The 23,142-nt window shown below is 46.7% G+C and overlaps 1 protein-coding gene across 1 annotated transcript in view; it reads right to left on the bottom strand.

Moving 5' to 3' along the window:
* Positions 1-23,142, bottom strand: part of LOC121542634 (serine/threonine-protein kinase ULK4) — a 153,997-nt gene that overhangs the window by 21,748 nt on the left and 109,107 nt on the right. Inside the window, exons 34-35 of the mRNA XM_041852083.2 lie at positions 20,857-20,955; positions 14,701-14,886 (exon numbers count right to left, since the gene is read on the bottom strand). Coding sequence (XP_041708017.1) covers positions 14,701-14,886; positions 20,857-20,955 — 285 coding nt within the window. The remainder of the gene's footprint in view (positions 1-14,700; positions 14,887-20,856; positions 20,956-23,142) is intronic.

Raw genomic sequence — 23,142 nt, 5'->3', positions numbered from 1 at the left:
TTGATGAACAGCAAGACTGGTGCAGATAGGGCGGTGTTGGCCTAAACCTTGACGAACACCAAGACTGGTGCAGATAGGGTGGTGTTGGTCCAAAACTTGATGAACACCAAGACTGGTGCAGATAGGGTGGTGTTGGTCCAAACCTTGATGAACACCAAGACTGGTGCAGATAGGGCGGTGTTGGTCTAAACCTTGACGAACACCAAGACTGGTGCAGATAAGGTGGTGTTGGTCCAAAACTTGATGAACACCAAGACTGGTGCAGATAAGGTGGTGTTGGTCCAAAACTTGATGAACACCAAGAGTGGTGCAGATAGGGTGGTGTTGGTCCAAAACTTGATGAACACCAAGAGTGGTGCAGATAGGGTGGTGTTGGTCTAAACCTTGACGAACACCAAGACTGGTGCAGATAAGGTGGTGTTGGTCCAAAACTTGATGAACAGCAAGACTGGTGCAAATAGGGCGGTGTTGGCCTAAACCTTGATGAACACCAAGACTGGTGCAGATAGGGTGGTGTTGGTCCAAAACTTGATGAACACCAAGACTGGTGCAGATAGGGTGGTGTTGGTCCAAACCTTGATGAACACCAAGACTGGTGCAGATAGGGTGGTGTTGGTCCAAAACTTGATGAACACCAAGAGTGGTGCAGATAGGGTGGTGTTGGTCCAAAACTTGATGAACACCAAGAGTGGTGCAGATAGGGTGGTGTTGGTCTAAACCTTGACGAACACCAAGACTGGTGCAGATAAGGTGGTGTTGGTCCAAAACTTGATGAACACCAAGACTGGTGCAGATATGGTGGTGTTGGTCCAAGACTTGATGAACACCAAGAGTGGTGCAGATAGGGTAGTGTTGGTCTAAACCTTGACGAACACCAAGACTGGTGCAGATAGGCTGGTGTTGGTCCAAACCTTGATGAACACCAAGACTGGTGCAGATAGGTTGGTGTTGGTCCAAACCTTGATGAACACCAAGACTGGTGCAGATAGGGTGTGTTGGTCCAAACCTTGATGAACACCAATACTGGTGCAGATAGGGCGTGTTGGTCCAAACCTTGATGAACACCAAGACTGGTGCAAATAGGTTGGTGTTGGTCCAAACCTTGATGAACACCAAGACTGGTGCAGATAGGGTGTGTTTGGTCCAAACCTTGATGAACACCAATACTGGTGCAGATAAGGTGGTGTTGGTCTAAACCTTGATGAACACCAAGAGTGGTGCAGATAGGGTGGTGTTAGTCCAAACCTTGATGAACACCAAGACTGGTGCAGATAAGGTGGTGTTGGTCCAAAACTTGATGAACAGCAAGACTGGTGCAGATAGGGCGGTGTTGGCCTAAACCTTGACGAACACCAAGACTGGTGCAGATAGGGTGGTGTTGGTCCAAAACTTGATGAACACCAAGACTGGTGCAGATAGGGTGGTGTTGGTCCAAAACTTGATGAACACCAAGAGTGGTGCAGATAGGGTGGTGTTGGTCCAAAACTTGATGAACACCAAGACTGGTGCAGATAGGGTGGTGTTGGTCCAAAACTTGATGAACACCAAGAGTGGTGCAGATAGGGTGGTGTTGGTCTAAACCTTGACGAACACCAAGACTGGTCCAGATAAGGTGGTGTTGGTCCAAAACTTGATGAACAGCAAGACTGGTGCAGATAGGGCGGTGTTGGTCTAAACCTTGACGAACACCAAGACTGGTGCAGATAAGGTGGTGTTGGTCCAAAACTTGATGAACACCAAGACTGGTGCAGATAGGGTGGTGTTGGTCCAAAACTTGATGAACACCAAGAGTGGTGCAGATAGGGTGGTGTTGGTCCAAAACTTGATGAACACCAAGAGTGGTGCAGATAGGGTGGTGTTGGTCCAAAACTTGATGAACACCAAGAGTGGTGCAGATAGGGTGGTGTTGGTCTAAACCTTGACGAACACCAAGACTGGTGCAGATAAGGTGGTGTTGGTCCAAAACTTGATGAACACCAAGACTGGTGCAGATAGGGTGGTGTTGGTCCAAAACTTGATGAACACCAAGAGTGGTGCAGATAGGGTAGTGTTGGTCTAAACCTTGACGAACACCAAGACTGGTGCAGATAGGTTGGTGTTGGTCCAAACCTTGATGAACACCAAGAGTGGTGCAGATAGGGTGGTGTTGGTCTAAACCTTGACGAACACCAAGACTGGTGCAGATAAGGTGGTGTTGGTCCAAAACTTGATGAACACCAAGACTGGTGCAGATAGGGTGGTGTTGGTCCAAAACTTGATGAACACCAAGAGTGGTGCAGATAGGGTGGTGTTGGTCTAAACCTTGACGAACACCAAGACTGGTGCAGATAAGGTGGTGTTGGTCCAAAACTTGATGAACACCAAGACTGGTGCAGATAGGGTGGTGTTGGTCCAAAACTTGATGAACACCAAGAGTGGTGCAGATAGGGTAGTGTTGGTCTAAACCTTGACGAACACCAAGACTGGTGCAGATAGGTTGGTGTTGGTCCAAAACTTGATGAACACCAAGAGTGGTGCAGATAGGGTGGTGTTGGTCTAAACCTTGACGAACACCAAGACTGGTGCAGATAAGGTGGTGTTGGTCCAAAACTTGATGAACACCAAGACTGGTGCAGATAGGGTGGTGTTGGTCCAAAACTTGATGAACACCAAGAGTGGTGCAGATAGGGTAGTGTTGGTCTAAACCTTGACGAACACCAAGACTGGTGCAGATAGGCTGGTGTTGGTCCAAACCTTGATGAACACCAAGACTGGTGCAGATAGGTTGGTGTTGGTCCAAACCTTGATGAACACCAAGACTGGTGCAGATAGGGTGTGTTGGTCCAAACCTTGATGAACACCAATACTGGTGCAGATAGGGCGTGTTGGTCCAAACCTTGATGAACACCAAGACTGGTGCAAATAGGTTGGTGTTGGTCCAAACCTTGATGAACACCAAGACTGGTGCAGATAGGGTGTGTTTGGTCCAAACCTTGATGAACACCAATACTGGTGCAGATAAGGTGGTGTTGGTCTAAACCTTGATGAACACCAAGAGTGGTGCAGATAGGGTGGTGTTAGTCCAAACCTTGATGAACACCAAGACTGGTGCAGATAAGGTGGTGTTGGTCCAAAACTTGATGAACAGCAAGACTGGTGCAGATAGGGCGGTGTTGGCCTAAACCTTGACGAACACCAAGACTGGTGCAGATAGGGTGGTGTTGGTCCAAAACTTGATGAACACCAAGACTGGTGCAGATAGGGTGGTGTTGGTCCAAAACTTGATGAACACCAAGAGTGGTGCAGATAGGGTGGTGTTGGTCTAAACCTTGACGAACACCAAGACTGGTGCAGATAAGGTGGTGTTGGTCCAAAACTTGATGAACAGCAAGACTGGTGCAGATAGGGCGGTGTTGGCCTAAACCTTGACGAACACCAAGACTGGTGCAGATAGGGTGGTGTTGGTCCAAAACTTGATGAACACCAAGACTGGTGCAGATAGGGTGGTGTTGGTCCAAACCTTGATGAACACCAATACTGGTGCAGATAGGGCGGTGTTGGTCTAAACCTTGACGAACACCAAGACTGGTGCAGATAGGGTGGTGTTAGTCCAAAACTTGATGAACACCAAGAGTGGTGCAGATAGGGTGGTGTTGGTCCAAAACTTGATGAACACCAAGAGTGGTGCAGATAGGGTGGTGTTGGTCCAAAACTTGATGAACACCAAGAGTGGTGCAGATAGGGTGGTGTTGGTCTAAACCTTGACGAACACCAAGACTGGTGCAGATAAGGTGGTGTTGGTCCAAAACTTGATGAACACCAAGACTGGTGCAGATAGGGTGGTGTTGGTCCAAAACTTGATGAACACCAAGAGTGGTGCAGATAGGGTAGTGTTGGTCTAAACCTTGACGAACACCAAGACTGGTGCAGATAGGTTGGTGTTGGTCCAAACCTTGATGAACACCAAGACTGGTGCAGATAGGGTGGTGTTGGTCCAAACCTTGATGAACACCAAGAGTGGTGCAGATAGGGTGGTGTTGGTCTAAACCTTGACGAACACCAAGACTGGTGCAGATAAGGTGGTGTTGGTCCAAAACTTGATGAACACCAAGACTGGTGCAGATATGGTGGTGTTGGTCCAAAACTTGATGAACACCAAGAGTGGTGCAGATAGGGTAGTGTTGGTCTAAACCTTGACGAACACCAAGACTGGTGCAGATAGGCTGGTGTTGGTCCAAACCTTGATGAACACCAAGACTGTTGCAGATAGGTTGGTGTTGGTCCAAACCTTGATGAACACCAAGACTGGTGCAGATAGGGTGTGTTGGTCCAAACCTTGATGAACACCAATACTGGTGCAGATAGGGCGTGTTGGTCCAAACCTTGATGAACACCAAGACTGGTGCAAATAGGTTGGTGTTGGTCCAAACCTTGATGAACACCAAGACTGGTGCAGATAGGGTGTGTTTGGTCCAAACCTTGATGAACACCAATACTGGTGCAGATAAGGTGGTGTTGGTCTAAACCTTGATGAACACCAAGAGTGGTGCAGATAGGGTGGTGTTAGTCCAAACCTTGATGAACACCAAGACTGGTGCAGATAAGGTGGTGTTGGTCCAAAACTTGATGAACAGCAAGACTGGTGCAGATAGGGCGGTGTTGGCCTAAACCTTGACGAACACCAAGACTGGTGCAGATAGGGTGGTGTTGGTCCAAAACTTGATGAACACCAAGACTGGTGCAGATAGGGTGGTGTTGGTCCAAAACTTGATGAACACCAAGAGTGGTGCAGATAGGGTGGTGTTGGTCCAAAACTTGATGAACACCAAGACTGGTGCAGATAGGGTGGTGTTGGTCCAAAACTTGATGAACACCAAGAGTGGTGCAGATAGGGTGGTGTTGGTCTAAACCTTGACGAACACCAAGACTGGTGCAGATAAGGTGGTGTTGGTCCAAAACTTGATGAACAGCAAGACTGGTGCAGATAGGGCGGTGTTGGCCTAAACCTTGACGAACACCAAGACTGGTGCAGATAGGGTGGTGTTGGTCCAAAACTTGATGAACACCAAGACTGGTGCAGATAGGGTGGTGTTGGTCCAAAGCGTTGATGAACACCAAGACTGGTGCAGATAGGGGCGGTGTTGGTCTAAACCTTGACGAACACCAAGACTGGTGCAGATAAGGTGGTGTTGGTCCAAAACTTGATGAACACCAAGACTGGTGCAGATAGGGTGGTGTTGGTCCAAAACTTGATGAACACCAAGAGTGGTGCAGATAGGGTGGTGTTGGTCCAAAACTTGATGAACACCAAGAGTGGTGCAGATAGGGTGGTGTTGGTCCAAAACTTGATGAACACCAAGAGTGGTGCAGATAGGGTGGTGTTGGTCTAAACCTTGACGAACACCAAGACTGGTGCAGATAAGGTGGTGTTGGTCCAAAACTTGATGAACACCAAGACTGGTGCAGATAGGGTGGTGTTGGTCCAAAACTTGATGAACACCAAGAGTGGTGCAGATAGGGTAGTGTTGGTCTAAACCTTGACGAACACCAAGACTGGTGCAGATAGGTTGGTGTTGGTCCAAACCTTGATGAACACCAAGACTGGTGCAGATAGGTTGGTGTTGGTCCAAACCTTGATGAACACCAAGACTGGTGCAGATAGGGTGTGTTGGTCCAAACCTTGATGAACACCAATACTGGTGCAGATAGGGTGTGTTGGTCCAAACCTTGATGAACACCAAGACTGGTGCAGATAGGTTGGTGTTGGTCCAAACCTTGATGAACACCAAGACTGGTGCAGATAGGTTGGTGTTGGTCCAAACCTTGATGAACACCAAGAGTGGTGCAGATAGGGTGGTGTTGGTCTAAACCTTGACGAACACCAAGACTGGTGCAGATAAGGTGGTGTTGGTCCAAAACTTGATGAACACCAAGACTGGTGCAGATAGGGTGGTGTTGGTCCAAAACTTGATGAACACCAAGAGTGGTGCAGATAGGGTAGTGTTGGTCTAAACCTTGACGAACACCAAGACTGGTGCAGATAGGTTGGTGTTGGTCCAAAACTTGATGAACACCAAGACTGGTGCAGATAGGCTGGTGTTGGTCCAAACCTTGATGAACACCAAGACTGGTGCAGATAGGTTGGTGTTGGTCCAAACCTTGATGAACACCAAGACTGGTGCAGATAGGGTGTGTTGGTCCAAACCTTGATGAACACCAATACTGGTGCAGATAGGGCGTGTTGGTCCAAACCTTGATGAACACCAAGACTGGTGCAAATAGGTTGGTGTTGGTCCAAACCTTGATGAACACCAAGACTGGTGCAGATAGGGTGTGTTTGGTCCAAACCTTGATGAACACCAATACTGGTGCAGATAAGGTGGTGTTGGTCTAAACCTTGATGAACACCAAGAGTGGTGCAGATAGGGTGGTGTTAGTCCAAACCTTGATGAACACCAAGACTGGTGCAGATAAGGTGGTGTTGGTCCAAAACTTGATGAACAGCAAGACTGGTGCAGATAGGGCGGTGTTGGCCTAAACCTTGACGAACACCAAGACTGGTGCAGATAGGGTGGTGTTGGTCCAAAACTTGATGAACACCAAGACTGGTGCAGATAGGGTGGTGTTGGTCCAAAACTTGATGAACACCAAGAGTGGTGCAGATAGGGTGGTGTTGGTCTAAACCTTGACGAACACCAAGACTGGTGCAGATAAGGTGGTGTTGGTCCAAAACTTGATGAACAGCAAGACTGGTGCAGATAGGGCGGTGTTGGCCTAAACCTTGACGAACACCAAGACTGGTGCAGATAGGGTGGTGTTGGTCCAAACCTTGATGAACACCAATACTGGTGCAGATAGGGCGGTGTTGGTCTAAACCTTGACGAACACCAAGACTGGTGCAGATAGGGTGGTGTTAGTCCAAAACTTGATGAACACCAAGAGTGGTGCAGATAGGGTGGTGTTGGTCCAAAACTTGATGAACACCAAGAGTGGTGCAGATAGGGTGGTGTTGGTCCAAAACTTGATGAACACCAAGAGTGGTGCAGATAGGGTGGTGTTGGTCTAAACCTTGACGAACACCAAGACTGGTGCAGATAAGGTGGTGTTGGTCCAAAACTTGATGAACACCAAGACTGGTGCAGATAGGGTGGTGTTGGTCCAAAACTTGATGAACACCAAGAGTGGTGCAGATAGGGTAGTGTTGGTCTAAACCTTGACGAACACCAAGACTGGTGCAGATAGGTTGGTGTTGGTCCAAACCTTGATGAACACCAAGACTGGTGCAGATAGGGTGGTGTTGGTCCAAACCTTGATGAACACCAAGAGTGGTGCAGATAGGGTGGTGTTGGTCTAAACCTTGACGAACACCAAGACTGGTGCAGATAAGGTGGTGTTGGTCCAAAACTTGATGAACACCAAGACTGGTGCAGATATGGTGGTGTTGGTCCAAAACTTGATGAACACCAAGAGTGGTGCAGATAGGGTAGTGTTGGTCTAAACCTTGACGAACACCAAGACTGGTGCAGATAGGCTGGTGTTGGTCCAAACCTTGATGAACACCAAGACTGTTGCAGATAGGTTGGTGTTGGTCCAAACCTTGATGAACACCAAGACTGGTGCAGATAGGGTGTGTTGGTCCAAACCTTGATGAACACCAATACTGGTGCAGATAGGGCGTGTTGGTCCAAACCTTGATGAACACCAAGACTGGTGCAAATAGGTTGGTGTTGGTCCAAACCTTGATGAACACCAAGACTGGTGCAGATAGGGTGTGTTTGGTCCAAACCTTGATGAACACCAATACTGGTGCAGATAAGGTGGTGTTGGTCTAAACCTTGATGAACACCAAGAGTGGTGCAGATAGGGTGGTGTTAGTCCAAACCTTGATGAACACCAAGACTGGTGCAGATAAGGTGGTGTTGGTCCAAAACTTGATGAACAGCAAGACTGGTGCAGATAGGGCGGTGTTGGCCTAAACCTTGACGAACACCAAGACTGGTGCAGATAGGGTGGTGTTGGTCCAAAACTTGATGAACACCAAGACTGGTGCAGATAGGGTGGTGTTGGTCCAAAACTTGATGAACACCAAGAGTGGTGCAGATAGGGTGGTGTTGGTCCAAAACTTGATGAACACCAAGACTGGTGCAGATAGGGTGGTGTTGGTCCAAAACTTGATGAACACCAAGAGTGGTGCAGATAGGGTGGTGTTGGTCTAAACCTTGACGAACACCAAGACTGGTGCAGATAAGGTGGTGTTGGTCCAAAACTTGATGAACAGCAAGACTGGTGCAGATAGGGCGGTGTTGGCCTAAACCTTGACGAACACCAAGACTGGTGCAGATAGGGTGGTGTTGGTCCAAAACTTGATGAACACCAAGACTGGTGCAGATAGGGTGGTGTTGGTCCAAACGTTGATGAACACCAAGACTGGTGCAGATAGGGCGGTGTTGGTCTAAACCTTGACGAACACCAAGACTGGTGCAGATAAGGTGGTGTTGGTCCAAAACTTGATGAACACCAAGACTGGTGCAGATAGGGTGGTGTTGGTCCAAAACTTGATGAACACCAAGAGTGGTGCAGATAGGGTGGTGTTGGTCCAAAACTTGATGAACACCAAGAGTGGTGCAGATAGGGTGGTGTTGGTCCAAAACTTGATGAACACCAAGAGTGGTGCAGATAGGGTGGTGTTGGTCTAAACCTTGACGAACACCAAGACTGGTGCAGATAAGGTGGTGTTGGTCCAAAACTTGATGAACACCAAGACTGGTGCAGATAGGGTGGTGTTGGTCCAAAACTTGATGAACACCAAGAGTGGTGCAGATAGGGTAGTGTTGGTCTAAACCTTGACGAACACCAAGACTGGTGCAGATAGGTTGGTGTTGGTCCAAACCTTGATGAACACCAAGACTGGTGCAGATAGGTTGGTGTTGGTCCAAACCTTGATGAACACCAAGACTGGTGCAGATAGGGTGTGTTGGTCCAAACCTTGATGAACACCAATACTGGTGCAGATAGGGTGTGTTGGTCCAAACCTTGATGAACACCAAGACTGGTGCAGATAGGTTGGTGTTGGTCCAAACCTTGATGAACACCAAGACTGGTGCAGATAGGTTGGTGTTGGTCCAAACCTTGATGAACACCAAGACTGGTGCAGATAGGGTGTGTTGGTCCAAACCTTGATGAACACCAATACTGGTGCAGATAGGGTGTGTTGGTCCAAACCTTGATGAACACCAAGACTGGTGCATATAGGGCGTGTTGGTCCAAACCTTGATGAACACCAAGACTGGTGCATATAGGGTGGTGTTGGTCCAAACCTTGAATTCTTGACGTCCCACACCCATCTTTCATTGCACAAGGTTTTAAACTGCCACAGATGCATATGCTCACTGATGTAGCTTACATTCAAGGACAAACCCCACAAATGCACATTCACATGTTCAGATGAACACAGGCCAGAAGAACACACACTGCTGCTGCATAGGCCACCACTTCATTCACTACGGTGCACTTTCATCACAGCACTTTTTAATTGAACACAAAGGGGGTCAAAGCAGCCAGGCTCTTTCTCCCTTACGCCCACCAGGACAGGTGTTCTCAGGCGGCAAATCCCGACTCAGCCCAAACAACAACAACAACAACAACAACAACAACAACAACGCCTGCCTCCCAAATGACAGCTCATCTCAGATTCTGCTTCCTAAGGACTAACAAGGCTAATTAAACTCAAGTGTTAATGGTAATTCCAGTGTGTGTGTGTGTGTGTGTGTGTGTGTGTAATTCCAGCTCAGCCCCATGATCAGACCATTAAAGAGAAAAAAGGAGGGATTTAGTGAACAACACATTGGTGAGCCCAGATATACATTTTAAATGACTTGCCAGGGAACCAGGGAATGATGAAACACAATCTGTTAAGAGTTTCTCCACAGATTAGAGGGTCTATACATCCTCCCACTCTTCTCCATAGGAAGGAAGGATTGGGAGGAGAGCTTAAGACCACACAGAGCAGGCGTTAGACCAAGGGACTTAATATGAATCTGTCCATACAGCAGTACAGCTATCATTGAATCACAACAAATGTCTGGTTTGATTCCAGTTGAGGAAGCACAATAATTGCTATAACTACACTTCCATACCAACACTGTTGCATCCCCATATTCCGATGTTACAGTTACTTACACAGACAGACTCACTGCTGTGCCATCCAAGACAAAGCAGCAGTGGTGGAGTAGCAAGGACACGCCTTTATTTTAGGGGGAGAAGTGTGATATTTGATTCACAATGCTAAGAACACACTGCAGCTCATTAGGAGAGAGAAAAAAGCAGATAGCAGGAGAAGACCTCGGATGGATCCGTCTTTACGGAGCGAGAGGAGCGTCCAGAGACTACGGCCTGTAAATTGTTAATAACCTTTCATTGAGCGGGAGAACAGCGAGAGAGCAGCGCAGAGTATAGTAACATGTCTGATGATAAATTAGCCCTGGGGCCCCTTGTTAAAGTCAGGTAGAGCCAGGTGCAAGGTTTATCTGTAATAGGGTAACCTAGAACTCAGTGAAGAAATGAATTGAAATGTGTTAGACAACTGTTTTAGTTGTGGTGACAGAATTTGGGTTGATCTGTTATAACTTGTCAAGGTTTATGCTCTGTTCTGTGTTGGAACTGTGATGTTATGCATGTCACAGACTCCTGGTATGTCTGCACCCTAACACAAGACCATTGTGTTCTGGAACTGTTGCTTGTATAAAATAACTGTTGTGTAACAATATGATGGTATTATCATTATCCCTCCTCTATATGAGGGACCTGCAACCATCTCCCTAGTGAGTTCTTCCCTGACTGGAAATCAGAGACAGATCTCCCTCACAGCTGCTTCTATTACATCTTTTTCTATTATACCTTAAAAATAGTCTCTGCCTAAATCTTTGGGATTAATTTATCCATAACATAGTGAAATATAGCTTGCATTTTATAATAGATTACAGACTTGTTTTGCTACACATCACCATAGTGATATGAATATTGTTTTGCAATTTTCCACCACAAAGAACAGGCTAGATTAGTTGATGTTTATTTGGAAAGACTAAATTGAAATGTAAGCCTATCTACTGGTATAATGTAAAATAAAGTTTTCATGCGTCTTCCATACTTTAAGGACCATTATTCATATTGGCTCAAAATATTAGAAAGGTTTACTGACAGCTACAGTTCACCAAATCGATAATACTGCTGCATTAAAACTAGAAGGTGTTATTTTAACCTGCCGTAACTTGGACTGGATAAATGACAATGAGATAGCTTTAAGGCATAAGATACAGCAATATAACATGTTTTAAATATATATTCGGTTTGGCCTGAGGGTTTTGTGTTGTAAATTGTATAGTGCAACATGGCAGGAATTTCCATCCAAGTGATTACTCACTTTGTCAGGAAATGAATCAAACCTGAATGAAGCAATCAAGGATCATGTCCTGCAGAATGCAGCCTGAATCTATAATACACATTTTACATTTTACATTTTAGTCATTTAGCAGACGCTCTTATCCAGAGCGACTTACAGTTAGTGAATACATATTTTTTTTTTTATACTGGCCCCCCGCGGGAATCGAACCCACAACCCTGGCGTTGCAAACGCCATGCTCTATCAACTGAGCTACATCCCTGCAGGCCATTCCCTCCCCTACCCTGGACGACGCTGGGCCAATTGTGCGCCGTCCATGAGTCTCCCGGTCGCGGCCGGCTGCGACAGAGCCTGGATTCGAACCAGGATCTCTAGTGGCACAGTTAGCACTGCAAAGCAGTGCCTTAGACCACTGCGCCACTCAGGAGACTTAGACCACTACGCCACTACACAAGCACCATGTTCTGCAGAATGCAGCTTAACTACACAAGCAGTCCAACTAAGAAAATAAAAAACCTATAACTGCACTGCAGGCACTTAAAGGAAAACTCCACCCAAAAACTATATTTTGGTATTTGTTTCATTAGTCCATTGTTGATATAGTCCCAAAATGTTTTGCATGTCAGCAATCAAGTTTTCAAGATATAAAACGTTCAAAATACAGAAATACAGCCGGCAAATGCATCATATGATGCAAAATGCATCATACCGGCTGTATTTCTGGGTTATTATTTACTGAAATAATGACCCACAGACAGCATCACAAATGACCATTATATTACATCAGCGACTCAAGAGAATAGGATGGCTCCATACACTCTTAGAATAAAAGGTTCAATCTAGAACCTAAAAGGGTTCTTCGGCTGTCCCCATAGGAAAACGCTTTGAAGATCCCTTTTTGGTTCCAGGTAGAACCCTTTTGGGTTACATGTAGAACCCTTTCCACAGAGGGTTCTACCTGGAACCGTAAAGGGTTCTCCTATGGGGACAGCCGAGGAACCCTTTTGGAACCCTTTTTTCTAAGAGTGTAAGGTAAGGAGATCCAGTGGTATTACTGCTATATGAAGTGGATGGTGAGGTGAGGACAGAGAGGAGGCAGAGAGAGGAGGTCTGGTCTACAGCCCTAGGGATTCCTGCTGTGGAAGGCAACAGGCTGAGAGGTGAGAAACCACACGACATCAACGAGAGAGAAAAAGAGAGAGAGAGAGAAGGAAGGAAGGAAGGAGAGGGGGGTAAAAGTGAAAGAGAAAAGGAGAGAGACCAGGTTGGTTGAAACAGTAATGAGGTGAAGGGGCACTCGCCACAAAATGACTTCTCCTCTTTCTCCTCTGTCACTCAGACAGACCCTTCACTCCTCCTCTTCCAGTTACCTGTCTTCTGCTGCCTACCTTACCTCTCCTCCCCAATACAATCACTACCACAGATAATATAGACACAGACCAGTCAACAATATGTGTGAATCCCAAATGGCACCCTATACACCAAATTTTACCAGAGCATTTACCCTTGGACGGTTTCCCTTAACAATGTCCTTAGCAGAGCTTCAGTTGAAATGTAAAGGTTGGGAGTTGCTTGGCAACAAACCTAATATCAAACATCACTCTCTTTCTTCCTGGCCAGAGGCTCCTTTGAAAATCTCCTATTTCCCAACTAATTGCTTTCATACTGATATCAAAAAGCAATGTCTCACGGTTTTGTTATCCATTACGTTTGGTCATCAGTCAGGTTGGAGGCACATTTGAGACATATCAAAAAGTCTAAACATACACCCAGACCACAATATCAATTTATGGTCCCCTATACAGTAAGTAACTGCATAGGCTAACGTCACATACTTATGTAGTTTGAGTATCTGAGCTAAACCAACAAGTTAAAGACTGTTTCAAATACTGTATAAATGAAAGCAGAAAACATTGAGTGAAGTGATGACATTCCTAAAGCCCAATCACTGTAACTGTGGCTGCTGCACAGTTTTACTTCCCATATTTCTAACTTTTTTCTTCACAGGAGTTCTTTTGGAATGGATAGACCCCCCAGATTTCCCACCCCAGGGAGAGAGAGAGAGAGACACACAACAAGGCAGCCTTGAGGTCAGCTGCCCTCCCATTCCTCCAGGCCAGCGCTGAATCACTCCCCACCACAAACACTGGAACAACAGTACGGTTCGTGGCCCCCAGCCACCCGACCTATCCAGTAGAGAAGAACTTTCAATTTGGAACACACACAAAAACGTACGCACACACACACCAAGCGTGCGCACAAATGCACGCTCACACACACACACACACACACACACACACACACACACACACACACACACACACACACACACACACACACACAAACTCACACACACACACACACAAACTGTATCTCTCTTCCTTTAATCTCTCTTTCCCTCTCTCTTTCGAAGTGCTGCTGACACCTCTGACAGCAGTGTTCTATAAAAGGCTGCTGATTGGGAGTTTTCCAGGGACCCCCTCCCACAGGGAAGGTGAGAAACACATTACTTCATCATCTCACTTTTCTCTTCAACAAAACAACAGAGTGGAGTTGCTGCTAGGGCTGTGAAGCTCAAGGAATTCTGGATGACGGTTATTGGTCAGCAAAATGACTGCGGTCACCGTAATAATAACTGTTTTTAAAATCCATTTTCTCCTCTCCTACTCTCTTGACTGCATGTGCTGCTGCTGCAGGGAGGGGGGCGTTGCCTAGGCAACCGAAGACTCGTTTGCTACAACATCTGGCTTGTTTCAGCAAGGAGCAACAAAGTTTCATCACGTTGTAGTGACTATGTTACTGTAGAGTCCATGTTACATCAGAAACGGACTCAACCCCCCGAATGCCCGGCCGTCCCGTCTCCAGTCAGCTGTTCGTTCCACACACCCCCAAAAAATACAATTACAATAATACTTTTTAAAAGCAGTTATGACGGTTATTTTATTTTCATGACGGTCTTCATCCATAACCGTCAGTTACAAGGCTATTCTGTAATTGTGCCAGGCCTAGTTGCTGCTGCTGGTAAATGATTACAGTATTATGCCAAAATTAAACCAACACACTGCAGTAAGTGGGAAAAGATGGGTGAAACTCATATGTGCACATCATAAGAGTAGGGGGGAAGAAAACATTTTGGGATGTGGCTATGGATGATGATTATGCTGCTGCAAAACTCATGTTTTCTACTACTACTGCTATAGCCTTCGGCTTGCAGGCTTCCTCTGATTGATGAACAAGTCTAGGAAGTATGGTAACACAAGACTACAACACAGTAGTATCTTAAGCTGTCATGAGTGCTCTAGGTGGGAGGGTTCTCTACTCACCAGGCGTTTGATGATGCGGAGCAGTAGTCTGTGTTGTTTAGGCTGGGTCTGGAGCTGCAGCGCGTGGCTGAGGCTCTGGAGGTTCAGGGGGCTGAGGGAGTCAGGGCTGTCCCCTCCATACAGCTGCATCAGTAGGGATAGACACTGACTGGTCTCCTCATACACCTCCACATCCCCACACGGCAGCTATAGTACAGCGAACACACACAAAGACAACAAAATATTATTTAGGTGTGCCGGTGCTACCAAACGTTTTCCAGGAATGGGGTGCTCATCTGGGATAGCTTTCTGCAATACTTAGGATCTACACAACAAAAGACCAGTAGTGTTATTTCTGGTTACCGCTTTTATACAACTGTTCTATTCAGCTCTACTGTACCTATATAGTGCTTGTTGTTCTCAGTTTGGTTTCTGCTCTTAGGGAAATGTCAACCTTGACTCATACACCTGTAATGAGATAACACAATGTAAACCGCTGATGTGAATAGACTGACTCATCATCACCTGGTCCTGTGTGTAATCTCCAAACCACTTCCTGACAAACTACAGCCTAGTCACCAGCAGGCTAACTACAGCCTAGCCACCAGCAGGCTAACTACAGCCTAGCGACCAGCAGGCTAACTACAGCTTAGCGACCAGCAGGCTAACTACAGCCTAGCGACCAGCAGGCTAACTACAGCCTAGCCACCAGCAGGCTAACTACAGCCTAGCCACCAGCAGGCTAACTACAGCCTAGCCACCAGCAGGCTAACTACAGCCTAGTGACCAGCAGGCTAACTACAGCCTAGCCACCAGCAGGCTAACTACAGCCTAGCCACCAGCAGGCTAACTACATCCTAGCCACCAGCAGGTTAAACATTGGTATGGGACGCTATAATGACATCATATTCTGGTTATAGAGACCTCAGAGAACCAGATTTGAACCATTAAATACTTATTTTTCTGGTCACTAAAAAGCTGTCTAAAAACATTATTTTACAATCAGTATACAACCGGACCATAACGACACAAGGTTGTGAGGAACAGCTTCCATTAGAAGAGTCCAGAAAGGAACCATTCCAAGAGGTGATCAACATCCCGCTTTCATTTTCACTGCATTTCTTTGGTTCAATCTGGTCTCAAACTGGATTTGGTTCCTCCATAATTTCCCGGTCAGCATCTCTTTACTTCCCTTCTCTTCATGTTGCCAACACCTTGACAGTGAAGGTGTCAGATGCCACGGATAGTGACAAGCTGCCATGGTAGCGATGAGTGACATCTCAATCAGTGGGAGAAATCTCCATTAACTCAGCTGTCTCGTCTTTCCTTCCCTCTTCCATTCCACTTCTTCATGCTCTGCACTGAATGTCTCCGTCCCAAATGGCACCCTATTCCCTATATAGGGCCCTATGGTCCCTGGTCAAAAACAGTGCACTGCGTAGCGGTCTATGGCACTGCATCGCAGATGCCATAGATGTATCACAGCGGGAGATCCCGGGCTGTATCACAGCGGGAGTCCCATAGGGCGCCGCACAATTGGCCCAGTGTCGTCCGGGTTGGGGGAGGGTTTGGCCGGGCACTAGCGACTCCTTGTGGCGGGCCGGGCGCCTGCAGGCTGACCCCGGTCGTCAGTTGAACAGTGTTTCCTCCGACATATTGGTGCGGCTGGCTTCCGGGTTAAGCGGGCGGGTGTTAAGAGGCGCGGTTTGGCGGGTCATGTTTCGGGGGACCCATGACTCGACCTTCGCCTCCCGAGCCTTTTGGGGAGTTGCAGCGATGAGACAAGATCAAAATTGGGGAGAAAAAAGGGGGTAAGTAGTGCACTATAAAGTAGTGCACTATAAAGGGAACTGGGTGCCTTTTGGGACATTACCAATGCCATGCTGCTATTCCATGGACAGCTCTGCCGATATTGGTGCCAAATCAGAGCCATGATGACGTCTCTGGAAAGAGATTTATAATGTATCCTGAGACTGATAAAAATAACGCAGTCTGTGCTGAAGGTATGTATGGGGGGGTTACTGTGATAGGCAGTTCCATAGTTTCTGTTCTATTTCTGTATTTCTGTGTCAAACAGTACTGACTGACTGAGGAACCATCCATGGGAGGACTCTCTCTGTGCAACTAGGTATAATAGTAGCCTGGTACCATGTCTGGTTATGCTGTATAGCTATCTCCTATGGTCATTGTTTGCCAATAACAAAACATATGAGTTGGCTATACAAAACAAACAGATGTGGGACCAGGCTAGGTATAGTGACCCTGCCCTGATGAGCCTGCCTGCTGTGGACATTAGAAGCTAGGGAGCTAGGGTAGGGGGCTAGGGTAGGGGGCTAGGGTAGGGGGCTAGGGTAGGGAGCTAGGGTAGGGGGCTAGGCTAGGGGGCTAGACTAGGAGGCTAGACTAGGGGGCTAGACTAGGGGGCTAGGCTAGGGGGCTAGACTAGGGGGCTAGGCTAGGGGGCTAGACTAGGAGGCTAGACTAGGGGGCTAGGCTAGGGGGCTAGTGTAGGGAGCTAGGGTAGGGGGCTAGGCTAGGGGGCTAGGGTAGGGAGCTAGGGTAGGAAGCTAGGCTAGTGGGCTAGACTAGGGGGCTAGGCTAGGGGGCTAGGGTAGGGGGCTAGGGTAGGGGGCTAGGGTAGGGGGCTAGGGTAGGGGGCTAGACTAGGGGGCTAGACTAGGGGGCTTGGCTAGGGGTCTTTGAAGCTTCATCAACAAGAGAGAGAGACACCTTGGGTTCTAAGCAATGGCCCTTCTATAGGAACCCATCACATCACTGTGACCTAGCAATGAAACCCAGCTCAGCTCAGGGCTTCTCCCTCCAGTCCCCACCCAGTCCTATATTTCAGTAAAAGCTAAAAGCTAGGGGCGTAATTACTTGGGGTTTAGGCTCCTTTCACCGCTGATCCGTTGCTGCCCTCTTCCACTCAGCCTCAGTCCCATGGGGCTGAGGGGCCAGGGGGCAGGGGCGCAGAGAAGGCCTAATCCTGCCCCTCTTTTGTACGCCGGCCGCCACTCAGCACGGGCCGAATGCCGAAATCCCAAACAATGATCCAGAAAGAGCCCGCCCCCAGGTCTCTCCCAAAATGCCCAGCATTCTAAACTCCCTGCTCAAGCCAAACCCACCACTGAAAGGCTCTTTAGTCTCACTGTGCAGTCTTGTGCTGATAGTATTGTTCAGATGCCAATACCAAGTCAAAACAGACAAGAGTTAACACCTGCTCAGCAGGCTTTACATCAATGTCCTGTTTACTCAACAGTGGTAGTAGATGCATCTAAAGAAGGATAATAAATAAAATGCAATGAATCCAATGCATGAAATCATAAGGTATTGAAGTGGGCTGAAAGAGGAGAGGGGAGCAACAAGTGGACTGACGTGTAGCAGTGCTGTCCTCAGAGTTCTGCCCCCATCATGACATAACATACTGCTCCTCCCCAGAATGAATGTATTAATTTACTCACTCACACATGCACACACATAGCACACACATAGCACACACACACACACACACACACACACACACACACACACACACACACACACACAGACAGACACACACACAGACAGACACACACACACACAGACACACATAAACTCTCCCAGCCATACTCCAGTTCTTTGTCAGTAAGTAACATTGAGAGGGAGCCTGAGGTGTATTTACTAGGACACCAGCCTATGTTGTTGAAGTCTGCATTCAACATGTTCAATAAGGCCTCTTACTGCCTCAAAACACATACGTCTTCTTGATGCACTGTGCTGGTGAAGGGCTATATTTATGCATGAACATTCTTCATTATGCGGAGCAAATGTTAATTTACAGCCGCAGTAAAATTGCATATTATCAGGCACAGAGTTTGGCAGCTCATGCAAAATTGTATGTATTTGCATAAATTCCCATAAAATCCATTGCTATCGCTGTAAAAAGAGGCGGGGTTATATCAGCAGTATAACACTGATCAGAGCTTTGGCTGTCTCCTTCCAAGTCATTGCTGTTTTTAGTGAGCAATCTGTTTGTGACAGACCACAAGTGCAGGTCACCAAGAGAGCAGGTTTGTGTTTCAGACCCTGTTGTGACACACTCTGTTCAGCAGCTCTTCAGGCAATACACAACCTTACACACACACACACGCACGCACGCACGCACGCACACACACACACACACACACACACACACTCACACATACACACACACACACACACAAACAAACAAACAAACAAAGCCCCAGTCAAACAGAAGGCTGTTCAGACTGAGAGGTTGAGTGTGGTTCAACTGCAGGCCGCTGACTTCCAGGCAGGCACTTTGTCATGCTCTCTCTCAGCTCACTGTTTCTATGCAGAAATATGTTGACACAAGGCTAGCAGTCTGGGCTGCTGGTGTACGGAGTGGTGGTGGTGGTTGGTGGGTGGGTGCAGCAAGCCAGGCAGGCAGGGGGTTGGTAGGTTGAGTCACTCCCCTGCGGCTCAGAGGGACAGCTTGGCTGGGGCTGAGGCTGGGGCTGAGGGCCGGGGCTGTGGAGGTGGATGAAGCATGGGCCTGAGTACAGGCTGTCTGTGGCCATGGGTAAACACAGAGTGGGCTCCATGCAGCACCACGGGGCATGCTGGCGTAAAGCGTTTAAAAGGCCCTCCCAGTGGGTCTGTTCTCCTATGCCATCTGTGTGATTTACATGGCCAGAGGGGAGGCTCGCAGAGTGTTCCTATGTGTGTGTGTTCACTCAGTTCACTTGTTCAGAAATACCAACCGAGAGTATGGTGGACCAGAGGTACTCTAGGGGGGAGGCAATATGGTGTGTGTGTACTCTCTGTGTGTGTGTGTGTGTGTGTGTGTATACTCTCTGTGTGTGTGTGTGTACTCTTTGCTTTGTGTGTGTGTGTGTGTGTGTGTACTCTCTGTGTGTGTGTGTGTACTCTTTGCTTTGTGTGTGTGTGTGTGTGTGTGTGTGTGTACTCTCTGTGTGTGTGTGTGTGTGTACTCTTTGCTTTGTGTGTGTGCGTGTGTACTCTGTGTGTGTGTGTGTTTGTGTGTGTGTGTGTAGGAGTGTGGTGCTACCATGCCCAACAGATACAACTTGTCCTAAAACTGGAAGTCGTCAATCATTCAAGCCCCTGGTACTTTATGAAATTGAGTTACCTTCTCCTAACCTCAAGGCCAAAGTTAGCAGTGAATGAGAAATAATTTTGAGGAATACGAAGGATGTCAAAAATCCAAAATGCTTATATATATTTTTTAAGCCTATTTCACAGTGGAATGATGGGGCTAATAATACAATTAAGTATGTAACGCAATATCTACCCAATAACCCAAACTCTTCATTTTAAAACGCAGGCGCCATCTTTCTCTGGAGCTTCCATCATCATTCATAATCTATTTCTATAGATTCTCATATCACAGAACTAGCAGAAACCATTCAATCACAATGGGTCGTCCATTATTGATGATGCGTTCAGAATCCACTCAGTTTATGATGTTGTATCAGCAACAAGTCAAGTTTTCAGGGGCTTCGTCAAAAGGCATGACTGACAATGAAAATGTTATTTAATATTTGAATGTTTCAAATGAATTATTTCAAGCTGACTATTTTAAGTTTTATCATAAGACCAGCTACACTCAATTAGAATGGAAATGGATAAATCACATCAACAATATCTGGGAATAGATCATTATTATTTACTAACCTATTTGGGTCATGGTGAATAATATTCTCAAAGATGGACCAGCATTTACCTGGCAGTGGCTAGCACCCTCTTCCAAACCCCTTGATCTGAGAGCTCCAGCACTTTTCAATGAAGTTTTATAAGTATCCTCCATCATTGGATATCTTTTATAAATACACTGTACTGTTTGTTAAACGGTAATAACCACACATACAGTACTAACAGGCAGGCAGACAAACAGGCAGACAGACAGACAGGTAGCCAGACAGGCAGGTTGACAGGTACAGGTAGACAGGCAGACAGACAGCAGATATTCAGGTTGGCAGACAGGCAGACAGACAGGTACAGGTAGACAGACAGACAGACAGACAGACATATATACAGACAGGTAGACAGACAGACAGACAGACACACAGACAGACAGACAGGTATGCAGACAGACAGACAGACAGACAGACAGACAGACAGACAGACAGACAGACAGACAGACAGGTAGGCAGACAGACAGACACCATGTCTTACCATCTGAATGAGCAGGGAGGTGAGTTCTGTCAGAGGTTTGTTGATGAGCAGGAGTTCCTCTGCAGCCTGGGTCTCACCCTGGGACTCAGCTCTCTGTACCTGTAGGAGACACACACAGACACACAGACACAAACACACAGACACACAGACACACACACACACACACACACACACACACACACACACACACACACACACACACACACACACACACACACACACACACACACACACACCCAGAGAGAGAGAGAGATCAGAACTGTTGATTGACAACAATACTGTGTTATTGTTATCGTCACACCAGTAAAGAAAATGAGAAATCAACACTGTAGGAAAGAGGCAGAACAGAGAGATGAGTGAAGGGTGTTGGGACAGACAGACCGACAGATGGACGGACGGGCAGACAGACAGACACACACACACACAGGCAGCACTGCGTTGAGCTAGGTTTCATCACATCTGCTAAATAATGGCTGAGGTCTGAGATGAACCCAGTGAAAGTCTTGTCTTGGGTAGAACAGTAAAACAAGCCCTGTTGGACAGCTGTATCAGTGTTGTTTAGGCTAGAACAGTAGAACAGTCAAACTAGCCCTGTTGGACAGCTGTATCAGTGTTGTTTAGGCTAGAACAGTAAAACTAGCCCTGTTGGACAGCTGTATCAGTGTTGTTTAGGCTAGAACAGTAAAACGAGCGTTGTTGGACAGCTGTATCAGTGTTGTTTAGGCTAGAACAGTAGAACAGTAAAACTAGCCCTGCTGGACAGCTGTAGCAGTGTTGTTTAGGCTACAACAGTAGAACAGTAAAACTAGCCCTGTTGGACAGCTGTAGCAGTGTTGTTTAGGCTAGAACAGTAGAGCAGTAAAACTAGCCCTGTTGGACAGCTGTAGCAGTGTTGTTTACGCTAGAACAGTAAAACTAGCCCTGTTGGACAGCTGTAGCAGTGTTGTTTAGGCTAGAACAGTAGAACAGTAAAACTAGCCCTGTTGGACAGCTGTAGCAGTGTTGTTTATGCTAGAACAGTAAAACTAGCCCAGTTGGACAGCCGTATCAGTGTTGTTTAGGCTAAAACAGTAGAACAGTAAAACTAGCCCTGTTGGACAGCTGTAGCAGTGTTGTTTAGGCTAGAACAGTAAAAGTAGCCCTGTTGGACAGCTGTATCAGTGTTGTTTAGGCTAGAACATTAAAACTAGCCCTGTTGGACAGCTGTATCAGTGTTGTTTAGGCTAGAACAGTAGAACAGTAAAATTAGCCCTGTTGGACAGCTGTAGCAGTGTTGTTTAGGCTAGAACAGTAGAACAGTAAAACTAGCCCTGTTTGACAGCTGTATCAGTGTTGTTTAGGCTAGAACAGTAGAACAGTAAAACTAGCCCTGTTGGACAGCTGTATCAGTGTTGTTTAGGCTAGAACAGTAGAACAGTCAAACTAGCCCTGTTGGACAGCTGTATCAGTGTTGTTTAGGCTAGAACAGTAAAACGAGCCCTGTTGGACAGCTGTATCAGTGTTGTTTAGGCTAGAACAGTAGAACAGTAAAACTAGCCCTGCTGGACAGCTGTAGCAGTGTTGTTTAGGCTACAGCAGTAGAACAGTAAAACTAGCCCTGTTGGACAGCTGTAGCAGTGTTGTTTAGGCTAGAACAGTAGAGCAGTAAAACTAGCCCTGTTGGACAGCTGTAGCAGTGTTGTTTACGCTAGAACAGTAAAACTAGCCCTGTTGGACAGCTGTAACAGTGTTGTTTATGCTAGAACAGTAAAACTAGCCCAGTTGGACAGCCGTATCAGTGTTGTTTAGGCTAAAACAGTAGAACAGTAAAACTAGCCCTGTTGGACAGCTGTAGCAGTGTTGTTTAGGCTAGAACAGTAAAACTAGCCCTGTTGGACAGCTGTATCAGTGTTGTTTAGGCTAGAACAGTAGAACAGTAAAATGAGCCCTGTTGGACAGCTGTAGCAGTGTTGTTTAGGCTAGAACAGTAGAACAATAAAACTAGCCCTGTTGGACAGCTGTAGCAGTGTTGTTTAGGCTAGAACAGTAAAAGTAGCCCTGTTGGACAGCTGTATCAGTGTTGTTTAGGCTAGAACAGTAGAACAGTAAAATTAGCCCTGTTGGACAGCTGTAGCAGTGTTGTTTAGGCTAGAACAGTAGAACAGTAAAACTAGCCCTGTTTGACAGCTGTATCAGTGTTGTTTAGGCTAGAACAGTAGAACAGTAAACCTAGCCCTGTTGGACAGCTGTAGCAGTGTTGTTTAGGCTAGAACAATAGAACAGTAAAACTAGCCCTGTTGGACAGCT

This window comes from Coregonus clupeaformis, chromosome 28, assembly GCF_020615455.1.
Source record: "Coregonus clupeaformis isolate EN_2021a chromosome 28, ASM2061545v1, whole genome shotgun sequence".
In the NCBI taxonomy this organism is placed as follows: domain Eukaryota; kingdom Metazoa; phylum Chordata; class Actinopteri; order Salmoniformes; family Salmonidae; genus Coregonus; species Coregonus clupeaformis.
Note: the sequence above shows the minus strand (reverse complement) of the source record. Positions and strands in the feature narration are given on the sequence as shown.